The sequence below is a fragment of the Panulirus ornatus genome, chromosome 6, assembly GCF_036320965.1.
Source record: "Panulirus ornatus isolate Po-2019 chromosome 6, ASM3632096v1, whole genome shotgun sequence".
NCBI lineage: Eukaryota > Metazoa > Arthropoda > Malacostraca > Decapoda > Palinuridae > Panulirus > Panulirus ornatus.
This window is the reverse complement of record NC_092229.1, coordinates 3,985,326-4,007,328: the sequence shown is the minus strand read 5'-3', so window position 1 is coordinate 4,007,328 and position 22,003 is coordinate 3,985,326. Positions and strand designations below refer to the sequence as shown.

The 22,003-nt window shown below is 42.6% G+C and overlaps 1 protein-coding gene and 1 long non-coding RNA gene across 3 annotated transcripts in view; one reads left to right on the top strand and one right to left on the bottom strand.

Annotated features, from left to right (window-relative positions):
- LOC139749011 (uncharacterized) overlaps nucleotides 1–21,352 on the top strand; it is a 253,789-nt gene extending 232,437 nt beyond the window's left edge. Inside the window, exons 11-15 of the mRNA XM_071662392.1 lie at nucleotides 2,401–2,590; nucleotides 4,403–4,535; nucleotides 7,320–7,544; nucleotides 12,428–12,585; nucleotides 14,031–21,352. Of these exons, the coding sequence (XP_071518493.1) occupies nucleotides 2,401–2,590; nucleotides 4,403–4,535; nucleotides 7,320–7,544; nucleotides 12,428–12,585; nucleotides 14,031–14,345 (1,021 nt within the window). The 3' untranslated portion in view covers nucleotides 14,346–21,352. The remainder of the gene's footprint in view (nucleotides 1–2,400; nucleotides 2,591–4,402; nucleotides 4,536–7,319; nucleotides 7,545–12,427; nucleotides 12,586–14,030) is intronic.
- The window catches only part of LOC139749012 (uncharacterized), a 96,729-nt gene continuing 79,353 nt past the window's right edge, over nucleotides 4,628–22,003 (bottom strand). The window contains exons 3-5 of one of the 2 annotated variants that reach the window (XR_011712865.1): nucleotides 14,006–14,332; nucleotides 11,358–13,128; nucleotides 4,628–6,077 (exon numbers count right to left, since the gene is read on the bottom strand). This is a non-coding gene — a long non-coding RNA (uncharacterized lncRNA). Of the gene's footprint in view, nucleotides 6,078–10,260; nucleotides 13,129–14,005; nucleotides 14,333–22,003 lie in introns of those variants that run through there. The other variant, XR_011712864.1, reaches the window with a different exon arrangement.

Sequence of the window (22,003 nt, the reverse complement as noted above, 5' to 3'; positions counted from 1 at the left end):
GGGGATCTTCCCGATGGTGGAGATGAGAATGGAGGTGGTGGAGGTGAGAATGGTGGTGAATGATCAGTTATATCAGTCAGGCACCATTCACGACGGTGCTAGTCTTGGTGATGGTTGCAAGTGGGATGCTACCAGTGGTGATGATTGCAGTGGTGCAGGTGTTAGTGGTGGTGCAGTCCAATGGTGGTAGTGTTACCAAGAGCGCCACTGGTGATACCAGCATTGGTGCTGTCGAAGTGGCTGTCAAGTTTCAGTCCTCTGGCCCAGGTTGCTGTCTTTCCTTCCTGGCTCAACAGCGAGTAATTCGCATGATTCGTTTCTTCGTAACTCTATATCCTATTGCGGCGAGCGCTACGCGCTAGCCATACCTTTCGGCAAAAATTCGTCGAAAGTATTCGCAAGTACACACACTCTCTCTCTCTCCCTTTCTCCATCTCCTCCCGCCACGCCTACACTATTCTCTGATATAATTCACCACACACTAAATTTCTCCTTCCTGGAACTTTATCACTTATTGAAAACCCGTTCGTCTCTTCAAATGGCGTTCATCAAGCTGGTTCCTGCCTCCTGTCATTTTTAATGGCCATGTTTCGTAAAGTCTATTGACCGTCCCTGTTTTATGAGGGTGTGGTAATGGCCACTGCCTTGTCTTCTGTTTCACAGCCGTGAGTGGTTATGTTCGCCTGTTGGGATCTTCATCTTACAGCAACGGTAAACGGTATTTATGGAGAGATCCAAGTGTACAAATTATGTGTAGATACTTGGATTCAGTGAGATACAAAGGTCCTAAACGTATATAGATGTTTAGATTCAATTGGATACAAGCGCACCTGTGTGGATGTTTAGTTTCAGTGGGATACAATTGAAGAAAACGTGTGGATGTTTAGGTTCGTGCTAAATACCGCGGACGCCTTCTGCCAGTGGCAACACGGCAAATGATAATTCCCTTCTTCATCGAGGTCATAACATCGTCAGTGGAGGACAGGAATACATTATCGTCGACGACTTTCCCACCCCAAAGGTGCGTATCTTACCTTGCTACCACGTGGAATGCAGCCTCAAAGAGATGTACAGACACCCCGTGTGTGTATGTGTCCCAAATACACACAAAGCCGAACTTGTATCCCCTAATAGAGTTTTGTTTTGTGGGTACATGCCTCTTGTATATCAAAAGAATTCTTTTGCGGAGTTACTATATATGATACAGAAACAGTCTACATATATAGGTATTGGCAAAACCTCTGTTTTGCACCCGATATTGTGCAAATATGTCAAACTCCCTTCCCAGAGGATTTTGTTATAGATATTAACTCGTTTTTGAAGATCTAATACATAATTCATATTCTCATTCTATCTTGCAAACCCAATAAAATCAACATTCCGAAGTCTGCTTCCCAAAACCTGGTGGTGCTGTGTAGTTGCCGTAATTATTTCTCTTGTGAGCAGGTATATCATGGCTACATGCGTCTTATTAGCTCCAATATGGATTATTGCTCGTCTATATTTTGGGTGATCCTTCCTCCACCTCTTTATTAACCAGAGTGTAATCAAAAGCCTTCCAGCTTATTACTTCACCGGGCATCATCTCACCAGCAGTCCTTCCCTCTCCTCCTGGATGTTGCTGCCCCATCTCTATCATACTGGCCACTGCTCTCGTGAGCTCTTATAAATATATCCCTATCACCAAGGCTAGGACCTGTGACTCAAATGTGATCAGACAAACGGGGATGGACCGCTATGATACCTCCTCCTTCCGTAGACAAGCGATGATGTGGAGGTTTCTTCCTCCTCCTCTCGTCTATCCGTCTCCCTATAACCTTTGCTACGTTTGAGAGAGAGGTCTGGAAACGCCCAAGGAGCTCCGATTGATTTCTTTAATCTATTTCTTCCCTTATGTTCCCCTTTCACCCAAGATGGCCATGATTGAGGCATACTTTTCCCATGTCGCGTCGATCGCAATTAAAAACGAAAGGAAAAACCTGCAATGGTTATCAGAATTCTCGACACTACTATAAGAATTCGTCATCCCTACAGTTATCACTCCGTCAGCTCCATCGCTCATCAGATCCTCGCTAAGCTTGCCATTTGTTGTACTTTATGAATCACTGTCGCACGAAACCCCACATTCCCCTCGGTACAAAGAGCAAACTCTGTTGTCCAACGCCGTCGGTCTCTTCTAAACCTTCTTGACTGCGATCTAACTGTCACTTGACCATCACACTCACAAATTCTTCCTCACTATCATCACCCCCTCACTCTCATGGTCCCTCATATCTATTATCGTCAGCAAGTCCTTTCATCTCTCTCTCATTATGAACTCTTCCTCCCTTATGACCTCCATATTGCTTCTGGCGACCACCACATCTGCTTGTCATTAACCCCAGGCTTGTGCCTCACCAGGGTAGTGAACGAGACGTGGCCCCACCGACCGCAGGTGCTGGAGGTCGAGGTCTACCACTCCCGCACGTTGCTCCACTCTGCTGTACACCTGTACGCTGAGAGTTCCAGCGGCCGACACCTTGTGGCTGTGTCGCACACCGTCGACAACACCACGGTGCCAACACCCCAGGACCTCGCGTACACTAACGAGGTAAGAGGACGTTGCTTTCTTTGTCCCCAACAGCCCAGGTCCTTGCCTACATTACCGAGGCAAGAGGACGTTGTCCTCTTTGTCTCAACACCCTAGGGCCTTCCCAACGCTAAATAGGTTACTATATGTTACTGTGGGTCAGAATTATTAGCTGGGAGAACTTGAAGCAAGAGCTAGGAGTAATGCTTCTTAACTAGCTTTGATGAAGTAGTCTCTACAAGACTCCTGAAGAAGGCTTTATCGAAAATAATGGACCATGCTGGACTTCGCCAGCTGTGCCTTAGCGGCCCAAGGCCGATTATACTATGACACTACATAGCGAGTCATAAAAGTACCCCTGCAGTTAAGTGTTCTAACTGCATCTCAAAAACTAAATAAATCATGGTTACATAGTGACAAAACCTATCCCTCATCAGAAAATTACGACAAACTTGGTTACATACGAGTCTTATAAGTAAATGAAACAGATACAGCAGATCCGCAAGTACATAGCACTGTGTTATGAGAGGTGGTTCAGGCAGGCAGCTCAGCTGGGGACCAAGTGAGTCTGGTATTCCGGTGATGCATTGCTTCACTGCTTCTGTAATGATGTTAATAATTACGAAGTCAGAGCTTGGCTAATGGGTCCGGGTCGCGAGGCAGGAGTATTCCAGGAGCTGACACGAGATGTTCTAGATGAAACAAGGTGTACCATGAGATGAAACAAGGTGTTCCAGGGGCTGAACTTGGATTTAAGGAGGCTGACACAAGGGCAAACTCAAGATATTCCAGAGAGTGACACATCCAGCGGCCGACACACGGTCTTTCAGGAGCTGAAAGAAGGCGTTCCTGTGCAATCCATACAAAAGATCATTCTACAAGGAAACACTAAGATCATGTATAATTTCTTTTGACCGTATTTATGGTAAATCCACATATATATATATATAGACCTTGTAACTGTTTTAAACAACTTAAAAAAGGTGACGGGGCTGATGATACACTCCCCGAGTCTTGAGTTTCCCCATCACGATATAAGCAATTCCTACGTTGTGGTTATCTAGCAGTTCATCATCTAGATCTCGTAGATCAGTATCTAGATCAGCTAGTATCTAAACTAGCAGATCTGTGCAGAGATCTAGTAATTCGGTATCTTAGTAAATAATATCTAAACCTAGTTGCTCAGCATTCATATCTGCTACTTCAGTATCTAAACAAGCCGACTAGTATCTAAACGTAGTCATTAATAGTGCCTCCCATTTTCTCTCTGTAAATATAGCCAGCAGCGTTAAACAAGGAACAAAATACAGAATCTGCTTTTCTATCTTGCCCACCACGAGTTAATTAATTAGCCAACATATTCCCGGGTCATGTCAACGCAATGCAACTTGTAACCAGTATAAGCACAGCGTCAGATGTTTCAGGTCCTGTAACAACTTCATCACCAAATGTGCTATCGTCCGTGTTTCAGGTCGGCCAACAACTTCAGCAAGTACCATATAACTAGTAAGTTATAGCGACCATATTGCATCAATGGCAATGAGCCAATGATATCACTTGTATTACAAAACAACAGCAACTTCAAGACCATCATATTTTCCTATTCCTTGTGCTATAACACCATTTCCTGCACTACAACACTACGTTCCTATCCCTTGTATTGTATACTATGTCTCTATCCCTTGCACTCTAACGCCACCTACCTATCCCTTGTACTGTAATACCATGCCTATGTCCCTTGTACCACAGTACCACGTCTCTATCCCTTGTACTACAATACCATGTCTCTGTCCCTAGTACTACAATACCATGTCTCTATCCCTTGTACTTCAGAGCGGCCACAACTTCAGGACCATATCGCTGAACCCACGTCGAGGAGAGAGAGGAATGGTCATCAAGACTCATGAAGGCGACTGGGCGCTTGTTACGGCCGAGTGGGCTGGATTATACAATGGTGTGCCTTCTGGTGGGTTTCAGTTTACCCTATGTAGCTCTTGGCCCTTCCAGCCTTACTGGAGGGTTTCAGTCCATCCTCTGTAGCTCTTGGCCCTTCCAACCTTACTAGGTTTCAGTCCATCCTCTGTAGCTCTTGGCCCTTACAGCCTTACTGGAGGGTTTTATCATCTGTAGCTCTTGGCCCTTCCAGCCTTACTAGAAGGTTTCCGTTCATCCTCTGTAGCTCTTGGCCCTTCCAACCTTACTAGGTTTCAGTCCATCCTCTGTAGCTCTCGCCCCTTCCAGCCTTACTGGAAGGTTTCAGTCCATCCTCTGTAGCTCTTACCCATTCCAGCCTTACTGGAGGGTTTCAGTCCATCCTCGATAGCTCTTAGCCCTTCCAGCCTTACTGGAAGGTTTCAATCCATCCTCTGTGGCTCTTGTCCTTCCAGCCTTACTGGAAGGTTTCAGTTCATCCTCGATAGCTTCTGTACCCCAAAGCCTTTGTTGATGGGTCTCTCATTCCACTCGTCTGTGGCTACTGTACCTCAGCACGCAATGTTGATTAATTAGTAAACTCGCTTTCCTGGAAGTCGAACTTCACAAAGAGTTTGTCGCGGATCTGTTAGTCAGTCAAGAGAGCTCCAGGACATTGAGGGACACTCTGGAAAACATTTTGAAGTAAATGGTTACCATGAGATGAAGTAGAATGATATATTGCCATGAGATGAAGTAGTGATATTTTGTTTCCTTTTTAAACAAACGATCTACGTATTACTAATGTCCACCCTCTCCTCTATAGGTGTGTGTAAGTCATAGATAAGTTATCTTGTATCTAATACCTTGGAATACTTGATATACATATCCACTGAATCAGAGATATAAGGTAAAGATCTACGTTCCTAGAAAGTTTTCAAACTATGACAACTCTAGAAGTACCTTAGATAATACTTTTGAGTCCCGACCTACCTGTCTTTACTTGCATCTTTAGTCGTATGTAGAGTAGATTTGTAGATACGTATGTGGTGTTTGCTTTCGTACGTACATAGGCAGTTCATCCTTCATGAGCACCAGCCTGAGATCTTAGTTTACAGTGCTTCTCATAGATTACTTATATTTTCGTAGTATTTATTATCTTTATTCTTAAGGATACTATTACGTCACTTCCTAGATTCAACCTTGTGCTTTATCAAAGACATTATTATGTAAGCCTATGATGTTGAATCCATGGACGGATTATCTTTTAATACACACACTCGCGTTTTGTCACGAATGCAAATAGGTAATTATACACACACAGACACACACATATATATAGGAGTGAAGACATGATAAATACATGCAAGGTAAAGCGATGGGGCAAAGCGAGCGTAAAACTCTCTCCCCATAACATACAAACAATATTCACATTACCTCCTTGATGCACGGGCCCGCTTGTGGTCGGACCCGCAATGGTTCGAATCCTGGGCGTGGAATTTGGTCTATACTATAACTAGGTGTTTATCCTGTCCTCGGAGCTGGTCGATAGATGTGAACCTGGCTCAGGCTGGGGTGTGCGCATACTTGCATAGAACTGAAGACATGGTACATATAAATATATATATATGGTTAAGAGACGGGGCAACATGTGTAAAACCCTCCCCCCAAAACACAGATTATACAAACAAATATTATTCATACATGCACTACAGTGCACTCAAGGGTCGTGCCTAAGGGTCGTACCGTCGTGTTCAAGGGGGTATAAAGTTACACAAATCTCAAGAGTTTCCAAGCGAACTTTAACTTTTTATAATCTTATGACGCGAATTTTCATCTCTCTCTCTTCCTCTAAGCTTGTCATAACCATTACCTATATCCTTAAAGTCATCTGAGCATCACAGTGCCTTTAAAAGAGAAAATTTATCCTTTTTTTTCTCAAGTCGTTTTTTTGGTAAGTGAATCCTCCCCGATTCTCTTTAGGACCTGTTTGACATTTAGGCAAAGGAGATTCTGATCCCACAGCCTCTTTACTTTGGCACCATCCATCGTCCTCATTCAACCCACTGAATAATACACATTGAATTTTTTTTAATATAGATTCATGAAATGATGTTAATCATTAATATTCTACACCTGGGTAAAATGGTGAGCTAGAATGATATTATGACTGATTAATCTTTGTATCTTGAAAGCATATCTATTGCATTTTGCCTTATCCCAAATGGTATAAAGTATTCAACTGGAAAATTTCTCATGATTTTTCTGTGAATACTACAAATGTTGGTCTATACAATAACTGAAGATGAATATACACAAGGATACTTTGATATTGTATACCATTTAGTGATCAGTTCTATAGTTTACTAACCTAACCGTTCATAGTAATAACCTTGTAAACTAAGTACTCTTTTTTTACACTATCAAACTTGGTTTACTCCTAGAATACATTATAACGACCATGTCACCTTATCCTGGGTTCCATATACCCTACCACTGGTCATTAACCACTCCATTGTACCACTAACACCACAGATAAGTCCCGTGTGCCATAATCTCTCTCAAATGACCGCTGTTAGTACCACAAACAATCCCAAGTGTCGTTAATTACTCCACTATACCACTAACAACACCCCAAACGACCCCACTGACATTAACTACTACTATCATACACTGTAACAGCACCCCATACAACCCCTAAGTGCCATAATGACCCCCAGTGTACTACTACCAGCCCTCCAAACGACCTAGTTATCGCTAGTTATCCCACTGTACCAATAAACGTCACTAACACCCCATCCCCCCAGTGTACCACTAACAGCACCACTAACTTCGGCAGTGACGTCTTCTGGATCTCGGAGCCAACTGAACTCAGACTCAACGCGACTGAATGGCGGTACATCCTCCCGAAGCATGAATGGTTCGCAGGCTACTCTAGTGACAACCGACACCTCTGCAGGCGTAGTAGGAGTAGCAGCAGAAGGCGGAGCAGGTGGAGGAGGAGGAGGAGGAGGTAGCCTCGCCGACAAGTCTAGTAGTCCCGTAGAGTCTGCATCCCGGCCTGGTGCGTCAGAGCAAGTGTACAGTCAAGCCTTGTTAACTCGTCAGAGGTGCTGTCCCGATCCGGAAACCTTTTTGGATGGCAATACTAAAGTTACCCCTCAAATATTGGTTTTCTTTCTTCAATGGAGAAGACACCTCCCTTTTTCTAAGTTTAGACCCGGTACGATACCTGACCCTTTCATAACAATTGGTTAGTCTTCACAGAGACCAATTCGACAAATTTTACAAAAGTACAAACTGTATTTGAATAATTCCTCAAGTTTTAATAAAGTTAGGTTATTAAGTAGTCTGAGGATTTAAAGTAATCTTAAGTACTTTCAGTGAACAAAAAAGTAATGTATTAACTTAACCGAATTTTCTTTGTCATTACCATTTGGGTATCATAGTAAATCACTTTACAAGTTGAAGCAAACATGATTATCAATTATTATATGAATCATTTCATAATGAAGCAGATTTATATGCAATAATATCATACAGTAATTACTTAATAATTTGACGAATGAAAATAAATATCTACATGCAGATTTCTTAAACTATTTTCTTTTTTCTTAAACTAGATCCTGGATGTATTACAGCTGAAGCAATTAATTTACTATGCTGAACGAACTCGATGATAAGTTCCCCTGCCTTAAAAATCTTCAATGATGAAAGAGATCGTCTGCAAAATTTTTGAATATCTTAAATACTTCCAAATTTTTTTAGTCTCTCACGAAGAGTTGTGCAATCACATTCAGGGTTAATGCGACAGACTGGATTCCTCGAGTAAATAGATGATCTATGGTAACTTGATTAATCTTTAATCTTTTTGTTAATAAGGCTCATCTCATGACCTTTTGAACATAACGGCCCGACCCATAAGCTCGACCTTATGACCCCACGGGTATGGTGGCCTTTGACCTGATCTCTCAAGGTTTAGGTCAAAAGTCAAAGACAATCATACCCTAAGGTCACACTGTCGTGCTCAAGGGTGGTAACAATGTGTTCGAAGATCACACTGCTCTACTTAAGGGTATTAAAGTCCATTTAATCAAATACATCCTCAAATAATTCACTCAACAAAGAGTCGGCATAGAAAACTCATCCCGCCGCACCTGTCAAAAAGGATGAAATTTTATCCCAAAAAATTTGATAACTAAATTATACTTCTGTTACCAGGGTGACTGCCATATACAAAACAGTGTGAAACAATAAATCCACATTTTTACCAAAGATATTCAAAATCAGTCAAATTTAGATTTTCTCAAATTTGGTTTATATATATATATATATATATATATATATATATATATATATATATATATATATATATATATATATGTTACCGGGCTCCGCCTGCAAGAGGTTGCATCACGAGTGAAAAGTATCTTTGTGAGGCTACATCTTTACAAGTACAGTCTCGTCGAAGAACTTATTACAAAGGAGTCTACATTTACCCCTGCTACTGTAAGTAGCGCAGCCTTGGGTTGTTGGATCCTTTAGAAAGAGATCCTGGGCAACACCAGGACTTTTTCAGACATTGGTCCTTGGGTAAAATCATAATATATATATATATATATATATATATATATATATATATATATATATATACCATTGTGTTGGTGGGTTACTGCCTACCAACCACAGGTGTTTCGAACCTTTGGTAACTCTGATGTTCGAAATATACTCAGGTAAAGCCCCCTTCGTTTTCCTCTGCTTCGAATTAACAAGGTTTGACACCAGCCCAGCCATGTCCCACCTCGGGGGGGTCCCAGGTCATTTTCTCTCTCTCCCCAACACGGCAAAAAAAAAAAAAACACTGCTCCTCACACACACTACCTTCCAACTGCCCTTTCTCTTTGCTTACCCAGTGTTGGCTAAAATGAATAAAATATGTGATTAAGGCATCCAGAGCATAAAATATAACTGGTCTGCAGTTCTTACACATGTTTTTAAGTGCTGAAGCTGACAAATCTCTCAACTAACCTCGTATCCCAGATTAGATCAATTGCAGATTAAATCTCAAGTGTTTTTGTCAAATTTTACGAACACAGGAAAAAGGCATTTGCATACACAAACCTACTATATATATATATATATATATATATATATATATATATATATATATATATATATATGGAAAAGATCACGATTGAGCACGTGATCAAGTATATTCCTTTATGACCACAGGGAATTGTAACAAAAGTTGAGGGGAGATACAAGAAAGAAATATAAGTCAGTTGATATACAACGGAGAGACGTAGGTAGGACGACATTTGGTAAACAAGTTCCTACCCGAATGAAGGTCGGGTGCGTTCAAGTCTGGCAACATGCTTATCATAAAGTTTATGTGGACGAGAAAAATAACTGTTTACAAATCTTAACAATAAAGCTATCTAATTTGTATAGACCTTCACTACAAATTAGATAACTAAGTTGATAAAACTTGTAAACAATTCTCTTTCTTGTCCACATTATGAATTTCATGATATGCATGTTGCCAGACTTTGAACGCACCTGACCTGCCTTCAGGTAGTCACTTGTTTACCAAATGTCGTCCTAGCTACGTCTCTCCGTTGTATATCAACTGACTTACATTTTTCTTTCATCTCCCCTGATGATGTGATTATCACATAAAAGTGCACTTGGGAACTAATTGTGTTTCATTTCCCCGTGGTCATAAAGTATATATATATATATATATATATATATATATATATATATATATATATATATATATAGTGTTTGTGTGTATGTATATACACTCACATGCATATTTTGCCATTCATGCAGATTTCCTCTATGTCAATCATGTCAAATCAAAAGTACCTATATTCCTTATAGATTATAATAATCATATCCTATTTTCTGATCTAGATTATCTCCTATACATATATACTCCTTCACCTCTTCGTCAAAGGAGGACATGCTACTGGGATCATCCACAGGTCGTGGCCTCAAATTTATCCGAGTCTTTTTACAGTCCTGAGTAGATTCATGTGAAGAATTTGTAGCAGGACTAAAACTAAGTAACAGCAACGTTAGTGTCGAGTTTCCTTCCCCCCTCCAACACCCGAGCCTTACTTGACCCATAAAACTGGACGGTAACGGACTATGTTTCTTAGTTGGCCTCCTTGTCTCTGTAATATCTTAGAGCCTTTCTCAGTATTTGCTATAGCATGAGTGTGTCTTTTTTTTATCTCTCTGAGCTTCAACTGTGGATACACAGGTCAAAGGTGGTTACTTTAGAGTCTACAGATTCCAAAAGAAGTTGACAGCTACCCCCCACTGGACCCAATGCTGACGTTTGGGGATTATTGTCATCTTGCTTCTGTCGCTTGGCTATTGACGTCTGGTGATGGTGACTAGGGGGGTAGTCAAAGGCTGACAGCTGATCCCCATACGTTAGCAGAAATCCAGAGATGTGGATACTTGTCAATGAATACTGGTCAAATGTTCATATACATATTACAATGATGGAGCGTGTGCCCTTCTGTTGATGTGTCTACGGATGTCGAAGGAACCAAGCCTTTGTCCACATCTATCGACTTAAGTCTCCAGGTGTTGGCAGAGGCTTTTCTGTCTTCCGTTTGATATTTGACCGATATGTCGGCAGAGTCTTTTTCCTGCCCCTCAGATGAAGAATGACACTAACCATCACAAACTATACGTTCAACCAAGGGAATGATACTCCCCCGATTGTGACTCACGTTGGTACACATCAACAGTTGTGGACCACTTGATGAATGAAGCATTGATATCCACAGATGTTGACTAGGATGTTTAGAAGAGCTTGGCTTTTTGACCTGATAGAGTAGAGAGTAGAAAGACAAACCTGTAATTGGATTGTTGGTCTGTGTTTATCACGCTGTGCAGTGGCAGGCCGGTTGTTCACAAATTAACATTTAAGGTGTACTTTTTGCTCAGGGCAGCTAACCAGAGACTGACTTCAGTTTGTTCATTTTGTTACCTGAAACATAGGTAAAACAACAGAATCACTTCATTTATCATTACTAGGGAGTCTAAAAGTCAAACTGTAGCAAAAAAGTACTATTTTCAATTATCCTACTTTCAAAGTAGCAGTGTATCTTTATTTTTAAGTAACATTTAGTTAGCAGTAGGTAAATAATTTATCTGAATTATATTGTGCGTTAACATCAAGATTTGGTTAAGTAATTCAGGCATTCTGTTTTCTTTATACCATTTTTTATGCTTTTATTTGCTACTAATATATGTTCTCTCTCTCTCTTCTTCCCATTTTTTCTATCGTTTTAACTCTTTTTCCTTTTTGAGGAACAATTTCTCAATTTTGTCTACATCTGTTCAAAGGTTTTTGTAAATGATAGTCAGTATTCAAACTCATTTTCGTTAGCCCATTTCTAGATCAAGGATTATTAAATACAAATTTTTTATAAGTATGATATGATAGAAATAGCTTAATTTTTACACTAAAAGGTCTATAATCAATTCCTTTAGGACTAGAAGGAAACCTAATTTTTTAAGGTTTTCAATCTGTCCACTATTCTTTTCCACCTGTTCATCTATTTCTAAATACCCTTTTTCCCTCCTTTTGAAATAAATTCTTAAACTTTGTTTTAAAACAACCAGCCAATCACAGCCCCCATTTATATTTCAGTGACCACTAAAATTTCAGAATTGGACCCATAGGACCTAAAAGAAAAATTTATAATTAAATTCTTAAAAAGAAAGTCCAGATTTGATATGGGCCTGAAAGCCTATTCCTAATTTAAAAATCTGGCGAGTGAAATGTGAAATTAAATTTGATCCCCCCTGATGCTAACCTCTTCATAACATAATAACCGATCTAAAATAAAAGTAAGGTATTTCTTTCCTTCAAGTGGTCAGTGTTAAGAGATATGTGGCTAACAAAGTTGCTGTGTACAGAATCCCGGGGAAGGCCTGGTTCCCCTGGCCATTTGGTGCTCCATATACACCAGCTGCGGCAGTTCCAGTACCGGTGTGTGATCCTCCCTTACGAGCGACGGGAGTACACCTTCTGCCTTGGCGGCGTCACCATCGACATGGAACGTGGAGTACTTGAGGTGAGGCCCTGGTTCCCTCTCGGTTTCTTCTTGCTGAGTGGGGTGCTTGAGGTGAGGCTTTGGTTCCCTCACAGTTTCTTCTTGTCGAGTGGGGTGCTTGAAGTGAGGCCTTGGTTCCCTCTCGGTTTCTTCTTGACGAGTGGGATGCTTGAGGTGAGGTCTTGGTTCCCTCTTGGTTTCTTCTTAGAGAGCAGGATGCTTTAGGTGAAACCCTTATTTCTCCGTTTCTTATTACTCCCCGTACTTAAAGGTACACTGATGTGCAGTAATTTTTCAAGAATGTTGACTCGAGGGCAACTTATTTTTAATTACTTTTTATCCAGTCCAAAGTATCCAGTCAGATTTCAAGGACTAATACCGTTACTGTATGCAGTATCCATCAATCATGACAGTGTAGTTACAGTGCATGCCATTATCTATGGGCACACCTACGGATCATCTGTGACAGTGCTCAGCCTGCTGTGGGAGGCTGCGAGGTTCTAGCTGTCGCCCCAGCTGCAGTGGTTTTCTAGATAACTCTGGCTGCCTGTAGAACCATCTCCTCTGAAACCATAAGGTCAAAATTCACATAATAAAGCCTAGAAAAGTGACGCAGGGTCACAGGCTCATGGGAGCCTCAAGGGCAAGATCACTGCGCCTTCCTTTGCCACATGGGCAACTCCTGCATGGGGCGAACTTTCAACCTCGGGTCTTTGCTATTCCATGTCCCATTACATCAAGGATGCGGACGCTTTATCGTCATTTTTGCCCACATCCTTTGATTTTGAGCAGAGAGGAATTTCCAGGCTTTTATACTTACTCCACGTTTAGCTATGATACACTAAACGTAGGATGAGTTCACTCTAACCTCCTATGTGTCCACGATATAAATTCACTGGTTATGTAAGCGTAAGTGCATTGTTCCTCGTCTCAAGGATGATACCACAATTGCCTGGGGTAAACACTTTCTGGTGTTATATCCCACTGAGATTCGCAGAAGTAATTTGAAAGAGGTTCAATCACACTCGTGTAGGTTCAATATTCCAAGGTACGAAGTAAAATATATAATCAGAAGAAACTCGATCATTGGGGACTTTATTTTCTTGTATATAGTATTACCTTACATGACGTTAGGTATAGGTTTAGTAAGTCTTGAAACGATTGACCAGAAGTGGCCTTAGGGAAGGGCAAGCGGGCGACCATCCGGGGCCCCTTACATTTGTTGGGGGCACTTTTTTTTGCATGAATTGTATTCATTTTACACTAAGAGAGTTTCACTGTGGTGTCATGGATAGAACAAAGTGAAATTAAAAATCGAAAATGCCCAAAAAGTATCTAAGAGTCCTACCAATAACAAACTTGCCCAGGGCGTCTATATCCCTAAGGCCACCCCTGGCTGATACCTGCCACTACCCAGTACATGGTCTGGAGACCTTCTAACCTTAACGTCGGTGTTGTGTCCACAGGTAGGGTTGGGAAACCCTTGCCTGGTGGAGAACATCTCGCTGGCCCTGAGTGCCGCCGTCCTCCACGTCTTGTGCCAGCCTCGGCCAAACCGTCCCGTCGTGGGCCAGACCAACCGCATCCCAGTGGAGAAACTGAGCCTCCTGCACGCCCTCGGCTACTACGCCGAGTCGGTGCCACACAACTCCTTCCTGCGGTCCTGCACGGGCGACGGCTGCGGAGGCTGCGGCTCATGCGGCGGCTGTGGTGGGTGCGGGGGCTGTGGAGGCTGCGGCGGCTGCGGTGGCTGTGGAGGATGTGGTGGCTGCGGAGGTTAAAGGAGTCTGAACTTAGGGATAAAATAGTGTATTTTTTTCTGTTTTCTTGGACGTGATGCCTCCCTCAGTCTCCCCACATTGGAGGGCATCTCATGAGGAGGCAGATCGCTGACGAGCACCCCCAGCACCGGAGGAAGACACAGGAGAGTTGTGCCACTACTACTGCTGCTGGCGACGGCCATGATCTCTGTCGATGCTGTAGGGCAGGCTGACCCATGGCCCAGTCCTCTGTCTCTGCTTTGGGGCAGACTGACCCAACAACACTGCTGGGTAAGGGCCAACACTCTTTTTTGATCACTGGGGATATCATCTTTAGTGAACTGAAGTGAAACTTAATGAAAGAGGAACATAGAGCTGACTTAGAAAACAGAAACACTCGCTATAAAGAAAACGATCATCATTTTGATCCTATGAAGTAAAACAACAGCGCCCGGAGCCTTGAGATCATCAATTATGTCAGAAGCAGCGTCTGTGTCAATGCAAGGGGCATCTACATCAACCGTCAACACCACCATCTCTTGCTCAGAGGTACGCAAGTCCAGACTACAAAAGCGAAAACTGAATGCGAGGTCCAAGTGAACGAGGAGAGTCGACTCAACACACGAGAAAAGAAAATAACAATCGGTTCTGCAGGCGAGATACGATTTTTTCTGGTAAGTTAACTCTTGTCCAAAGAGGAAGATATTTTGGATGCTAGATGCGTTTGTAATCTTACTACACTAGTTGCTCATTCCTGGGTGATGTTAGACGAACACAGACTGTTCTTTGTAAATAGTAAAAGTAGTGATTTATATACACAAACGTTAGGAATGGCGCTATTCAAGTATTTAAAATTTTCAGACTACATCATCCATGTTTTTTTACTTTCGTATGCACACAGATTAAGATGGTGTATTTTCACTGGGTAAAGAAAAGAATATATTTCTTAAGACCACCCTTGTATCTGACACGTCTATTTGTTGTCATTTTGTACCTAACTCCACTTATGCTTACGTTAGACTCATGGTCACTGAGTATATTCCATGAACAGGTCAGGGACATGCATCCGCCAGCTGTGATTGGTGGCAAATGCTGGCCTCTCCTTGCACGTAAGAATATGTGACCTAAGATGTAAGCTTCATAGGATGAGGCACTGTTTAGGTCTTGTCCCCAGCTGTCGCTCCTCTTCAGGAGACGTGTTGATCTGCTGGAGAGGGTCTAGCAGAGGCCAGCAAAGATTGCTAACCTCTCACGAAGCTGGTTTGGCGCTATGGTTGAAAACTTATAACTTCACGACTACCTTATCCTAATCCACACACCTAGGATCAGGTCATAAAGGCAGTACTTGAAAGCGCCGGATGAGTCAGCCCAACCTGTTTCTTAGCAAATGAAAGCTACTGGTGTGTGTGTGTGTGTGTCATACTCGGTCACCAAGAATCTAGCGCGCTCCTCCATAGGTGCTCCGAACACCCCACTCCTCCTTCCTACAGCTCTCAGACCTCTGTTCACTGACTAGATCATACCTTGCTAGAGCCACAGTGTGTCTTGAAGATTTCGGTGCACAAATATGTATCTCTGTAATTCTTCAGATGGTTAATGGAAGTATTAGTAATTACTCATTTTGGACGTCATAATTTCACATAGGAAGTAATAATGTTAGTGAAAGTATAACAATTAAATCCTTATCGTATCTATCATCATAGTCTCATTTTCATTATTTCATTATCATCGTCTATCATCGTAAGTATCCCCATTATCAAATTATCATTATCAGCATCAATCACCAATTTCATCATTAACATTATCATCATTTTCAGTCATTCTTTCATCGTTATCACCAGTGCCACTGTCATAATATGTGCTGACAGTGTCATATAGAGAGCTTTTGAAAGCGATGTCAGCTGAATTACGATAAACATAACTTCCTGGACGATTTAAGTCAATGATGACATAATAAGCCGATTATTTTACTCGATATACAAAAATCTTAAGGTAGAAAAAATTTTGATAATTGAATATTGAATTTTTATTTTTTAAAATTCAATGAAAAATTCTAAAAGATTTTTGAATGGTTTTTAGCTCATCACGTGATGCACTTTTGCCCGATTGTTCAACACGTCGTCGAATATTCTCTTAGCTGACAGTATTTACCCCACCGAGGGGGGGGGGCGGGGGAGGCGCCACACCAACCCCACACCCCCTCCCTATTGCACAGTGAAAGGGGTGGTCGGGTTGGAGGAGTTTAAAGGAGTTAGAAATGGTGGGAGGGCGTGTGTCTGAGGCCATGGAGATGGCGCGTAATATGCACTTACTGCCAGTTGATACAGATGCGTTGAGAGGATTTAAGCGAACATCTTCACCACCGATCATAGCCCCACACACCAGCAGCTTTCAACTATTCCCCTCACTCATATCTTTCCAGTGACCATTATCAAATATATTTTATATACATATGAACGAGGTCGTATGATAGATATTTTCTTTCCTTTTTTTTTTTTGGTCAAATAAGTTTTTTCGTAAATATTTCTTGCACTAAGAAAATCCCGTAAAAATGAAAAAAATAATCTATGTTTGACACATGCGTGGTAAGGATGTTTATTGGATGATTCAACTCTTTTTTCCTTTCTTTGTAAACACAACAGAAAAACAAAAAAGTTGACATAGGACCAATGTTTTAAAGGCTTGAGTGCCACATTCTGCTCTAGTAGCCAGATACGCCGTACGGTTGGACTAGAGTATTTAAGCATGAGTGTGCTATGAAACACAATAGGTACTTATAGTCTATATTTGCAGATGGGTATACTAGTAAGTAAATGGTTGTTGAGAAAAACGCTTTATATGTGGTGACAGAGTGCGTTCGTAGCGACATTTCAAAAAAACGTAGTTTCCTATTATAGCATCCAGTCGATGTCACGTGTGTGTGTGTGTGTGTGTGTGTGTGTGTGTGTGTGTGTGTTTGAGAGAGTGTGCGAGTGACTTAAAAGGAGATACTCATTCTATCAAGTGTGAAGGTATCAAGATAGAACAGTACGTTTCAAGTACACAGTTGTAGAATGTGTCATATTGATGCAAAATTATGATATTGGTACTATCCTATTAGTTCAGCCAGAGCTGCTGGTCTACGTTTAGGTAGACGAGCGTAGTAGGATTAATGGAATTCCTATCTTGAACCAAAGTCCCCCCCCCCCCCCCCCCCCCCCCCCCGAACCTTACCGTTTCCGGTAGCTGGCGTAGTTACCCGTCTTCTAGGAATGTAGTTTGGACAGACCTCCTGCCTAGTGCTACTGCTCTAGATATATTTATGTGTGTATGTGAGAGAGAGGGAGTCATGTTGGTCACTTGAGGAAACAGAGCACCATCTATTGCCGTGCAGTCACCGGAAAATTATCTGTGGTCTGCTAGTCGGGCGCCAGAACCCACGTAAGCTGTCAAGAGGCGAAGCCAGTACGCTCATAGCGACCTCGTAATTGGTGCCTCGTCCGTCATACTGATAGCTCTCTTGAGGTTAGTGTGAAGGGGATGACATTCCACCCCAACTCAAGCAGTTAAGGGATTAAAGTAAATGGAAAAAGAGAGAGGAAAGAAATAGGGTCTGGTTTAGATCCAATTCGAACCATTTCAAAATTTCATGGGCCCTTTTTTTTCGAACGGACGCAGCCGCAGATAGAAATTGGTTTATGCAATTTACATACCACGCACAATGCATGCCACGTCCAAAGTTACGCACCGAAAAAAAGTGCCGGCGGGTCAATTTCATGCTTTGAATCACTTAAGGTCTAACGAACAAGCTCTGGCTTATCTTCTATGAAATCAAAAACAACCAGTTCAATACATCCTACCGAACCTCAAGTGATTTCCATGTACACGGTGTTTGTGATCGACCACAATCAATAGCTGTTATCTTGAATCGCATTTCAGCATCTTCCTCTAAACAAGACATCAAAATGTATGAAAGAAAATGAAACATGACAAGATGCTATGCCAAAAAAAAAAATGGTTCACCAATGTCCTCAAAAAAACTGAGGGAGTACGTCAAAGTTATGTTTACCATTCTAGAGACCAGCACTGTTTTCTAGATATGTCTAGTATCTATGTAAAAGACCGAGGCTCAGAAATACAAATCTAACTCGTGACAGAAATCATTAGATGCAATTTTAGTATAGTAATTCTTTGTGCTTTTAAGTTACACGGCTTATTAGACGAAAGCCATTAGAATCACTTGTCCTTTCCAAAGAGCCACGACATTGTCAAATTATCAAGTGGTTATGATAGTCATTAGTTCCGACAGCAATACGGTCAAACATAACGCGAATTCAGGCAACAGTTACGAAATGAAATGATATCCTGGTCGACAGGTTATGGACAGTATATAATGTTTCCTTATGGGCCAGCTACGTGAATCAGAGTGCGCTTCGACAAGATGTTCTCCAGCTGGCGACGAATCTCTCGTCCAAGCAAAAATCCCCATGACCAATGCATGTCATAGTTTAGCTTTCTTCTGTTGGACGATACTATCAGTCAACACGGAGATGATAATTCCTCTCCCTACTCCTAACCCCATTGTACAGACTGTATGCGTTACGCCGTATCTGAAGACCTCTTAGGAGTGAACAGTTTCTTAAAAATAAAAGAGATAAACCATTTTATAGCATATATAAGCATGCTAGTGCAGTGTAAATGGTCGGTATGGTCTAGCTAATAAGTGTTACTACTACTCCTCTACGATTAGCGATCACTCATTAAGTTTTGGTTAAGATTACGAGGGAAAGAAATAATGAAGTGATCATGTGTTCCTTTAGGTATTAATCACAACCTCCTCGAAGGAATTTGGAGGGATTATGGTGCACTAGTGGCATGGTTCCCGCTGCTCAGGGGCGCCCGTGTACGTGCCTGAGCAACTTGAGCGATGACCATTTAACTCAGTCGCTGAGCATTCCTTCGACGTTATTTAGGATCCGTCGTGCGGATGGAACTTCCAGGCGACGTCTGGAAGAAGTGATCATGGTTTTCAGTTCTTCATCACGACACTCGAGTGAGCCGAGCTGACCTACGTGTTCACCACACCTTTCAAAAGTGTGGGAAGTAAACATGTCTGTGTGTGTAACATGGCGATGCAATAAGCCAAAATTTTTCAGATACTTATCAAAAGAACTGCTCAGCTTTTCCCAAAAAACAGGCAAAGCCTATGAGTTGCTCCTGTACGTCTGATGTAAAGAGAACCGAGAGTAGAAATATATTTCCCGAATACTTGATATATAGACTAAAGTACACCTATGCGCGCCATGGTATCGAAAACCTTTGTTATAATTAAGGAATGTTTTTTATACATGCGTGTTTTAAAGGTCATTCTCAAGTCCCCCCTTCCTTCCGGAATCTTTTGTACCAAGGGACCTTCTCCACCTTTCTTCACCCGTCAGGGGAACAAGAACCAAACACCCCTCACCACCTCCTCTTGTAAAATAAGGAAAGCCTCAGGGGGTCGAGTGATAGTTGCAGGTCTTCCTGTGTGGCTTTTGTGAACTAACTGTTGTTCTGTAGCGTGTCGTGTGCGTGTGTGTGCGTGTTGTCTCCCTCGCCCCCTCCCAACTCCCTTCCCCCGCCCGCTCTCCCCCCCCCCGCCGCCCTTTCCCCCCCGCCCCGCTCCCCCATGCCTGGCGCTGCTTGAATGGATGAATGTCGCACCCGAGACCACCTTTACCAGCGTAACAACCACCACCTCCTCACCTCCCTGTGTTACCGCCGGAGTTGTGTTCATTATGTTCAGACCACTCGTCGCTCAAACCACCCCAGCCGCTCCGCCTGCTGTCTGCCCTCGTCCTGGACCTCCCTTCTCCTCTTCCGTCCTCCTGCTACTGGTTCCCAACACCACCTACCCGAAACTTCCTCTACCAAACAGAACATTCGTCCTCCTCTGTAATTCTATTCTCTCCTCTCGTTAATGAGGTGAAAATGTTAAATCTAGGTTTCTTTTTTATCATGTCCTCGTTTTTTTTTTTTTTCCCTGAACTTTACTTCGACTGAAGGTCTTGCGACCGGCTCACCAAAGAAGTGCCATCTTCAGAGGCTTATGTGTCAAATGATTTCCAAAGATTCTCCTTCCTCGTATTGATATTCATTTTTCTTGAATATTCATGGCTTCAGTATTTTGATATCTATATCATTTCAGATTTATGTTTTTTCCCCGCTATACCCCCGTTCTCTCTCTCTCTCTCTCTCTCTCTCTCTCTCTCTCTCTCTCTCTCTCTCTCTCTCTCTCTAAGGGTCTTTCCCTATTACTCCCGTTCCTTTTCCCCTGTGACCTCTGACCTCCTATCCCTGTGGCCCCTGACCCCCTACCCCTGTGACCCCTGACCTCCCTCCCCTATGACCCCTGGTCCTCTTCCTCATTATCCCCTAATGATCGTCTTCTCATGACCGCAACAGGGATCTTACTGTTCCACTTCCTTCCCATTCCTTCCTCCAGTCCATCCTCTGTTTACCCCTCCCGTTGAGTCGTTTACCTCTCCCGTTGTCCTCTGTTATCCCTTCCTCTCCGTCCTTCCTTCTGTCCCGGTTTCCCTCGACCTTAAAATCCCCCCTGACCCTGACCCTCAGCTTGCGGAGGCGAGAAGGGACCGATAACTGGGTTCTTATCGCGTCACACCTTGCTAAGAGAATCACATCTCTTCCGTGCCGCTACAACGATAGAGTAGAGCGTTCTCCCTTTGTTTCTGTCCACCTCAAGCTATAGAGTAGAGTGTTCTCCCTTTGTTTCTGTCCACCTCAAGCTATAGAGTAGCGTGTTCTCCCTTTGTTTCTGTCCACCTCAAGCTATAGAGTAGTGCGTTCTCCCTTTGTTTCTGTCCACCTCAAGCTATAGAGTAGTGCGTTCTCCCTTTGTTTCTGTCCACCTCAAGCTATAGAGTAGAGCGTTCTCCCTTTGTTTCTGTCCACCTCAAGCTATAGAGAGTAGAGCATTCTCCCTTTGTTTCTGTCCACCTCAAGCTATAGGGCAGAGCGTTCTCCCTTGTGTTTTTACTCCCATCAAGCTATAGCAGTATACTACGTCGACCATCCGCGGTATGGCAGTATACTACGTCGACCATCCGCGGTATAATAGTATACTACATCGACCATCCGCGGTATGGCAGTATACTACGTCGACCATCCGCGGTATGGCAGTATACTACGTCGACCATCCGCTGTATAACAGTATACTACGTCGACCATCCGCGGTATGGCAGTATACTACGTCGACCATCCGCGTATAACAGTATACTACGTCGACCATCCGCGTATAACAGTATACTACGTCGACCATCCGCGTATAACAGTATACTACGTCGACCATCCGCGGTATAACAGTATACTACGTCGACCATCCGCGGTATGGCAGTATACTACGTCGACCATCCGCGGTATGGCAGTATACTACGTCGACCATCCGCGGTATAACAGTATACTACGTCGACCATCCGCGTATAACAGTATACTACGTCGACCATCCGCTGTATAACAGTATACTACGTCGACCATCCGCGGTATGGCAGTATACTACGTCGACCATCCGCGGTATAATAGTATACTACATCGACCATCCGCGGTATGGCAGTATACTACGTCGACATCCGCGGTATGGCAGTATACTACGTCGACCATCCGCTGTATAACAGTATACTACGTCGACCATCCGCGTATAA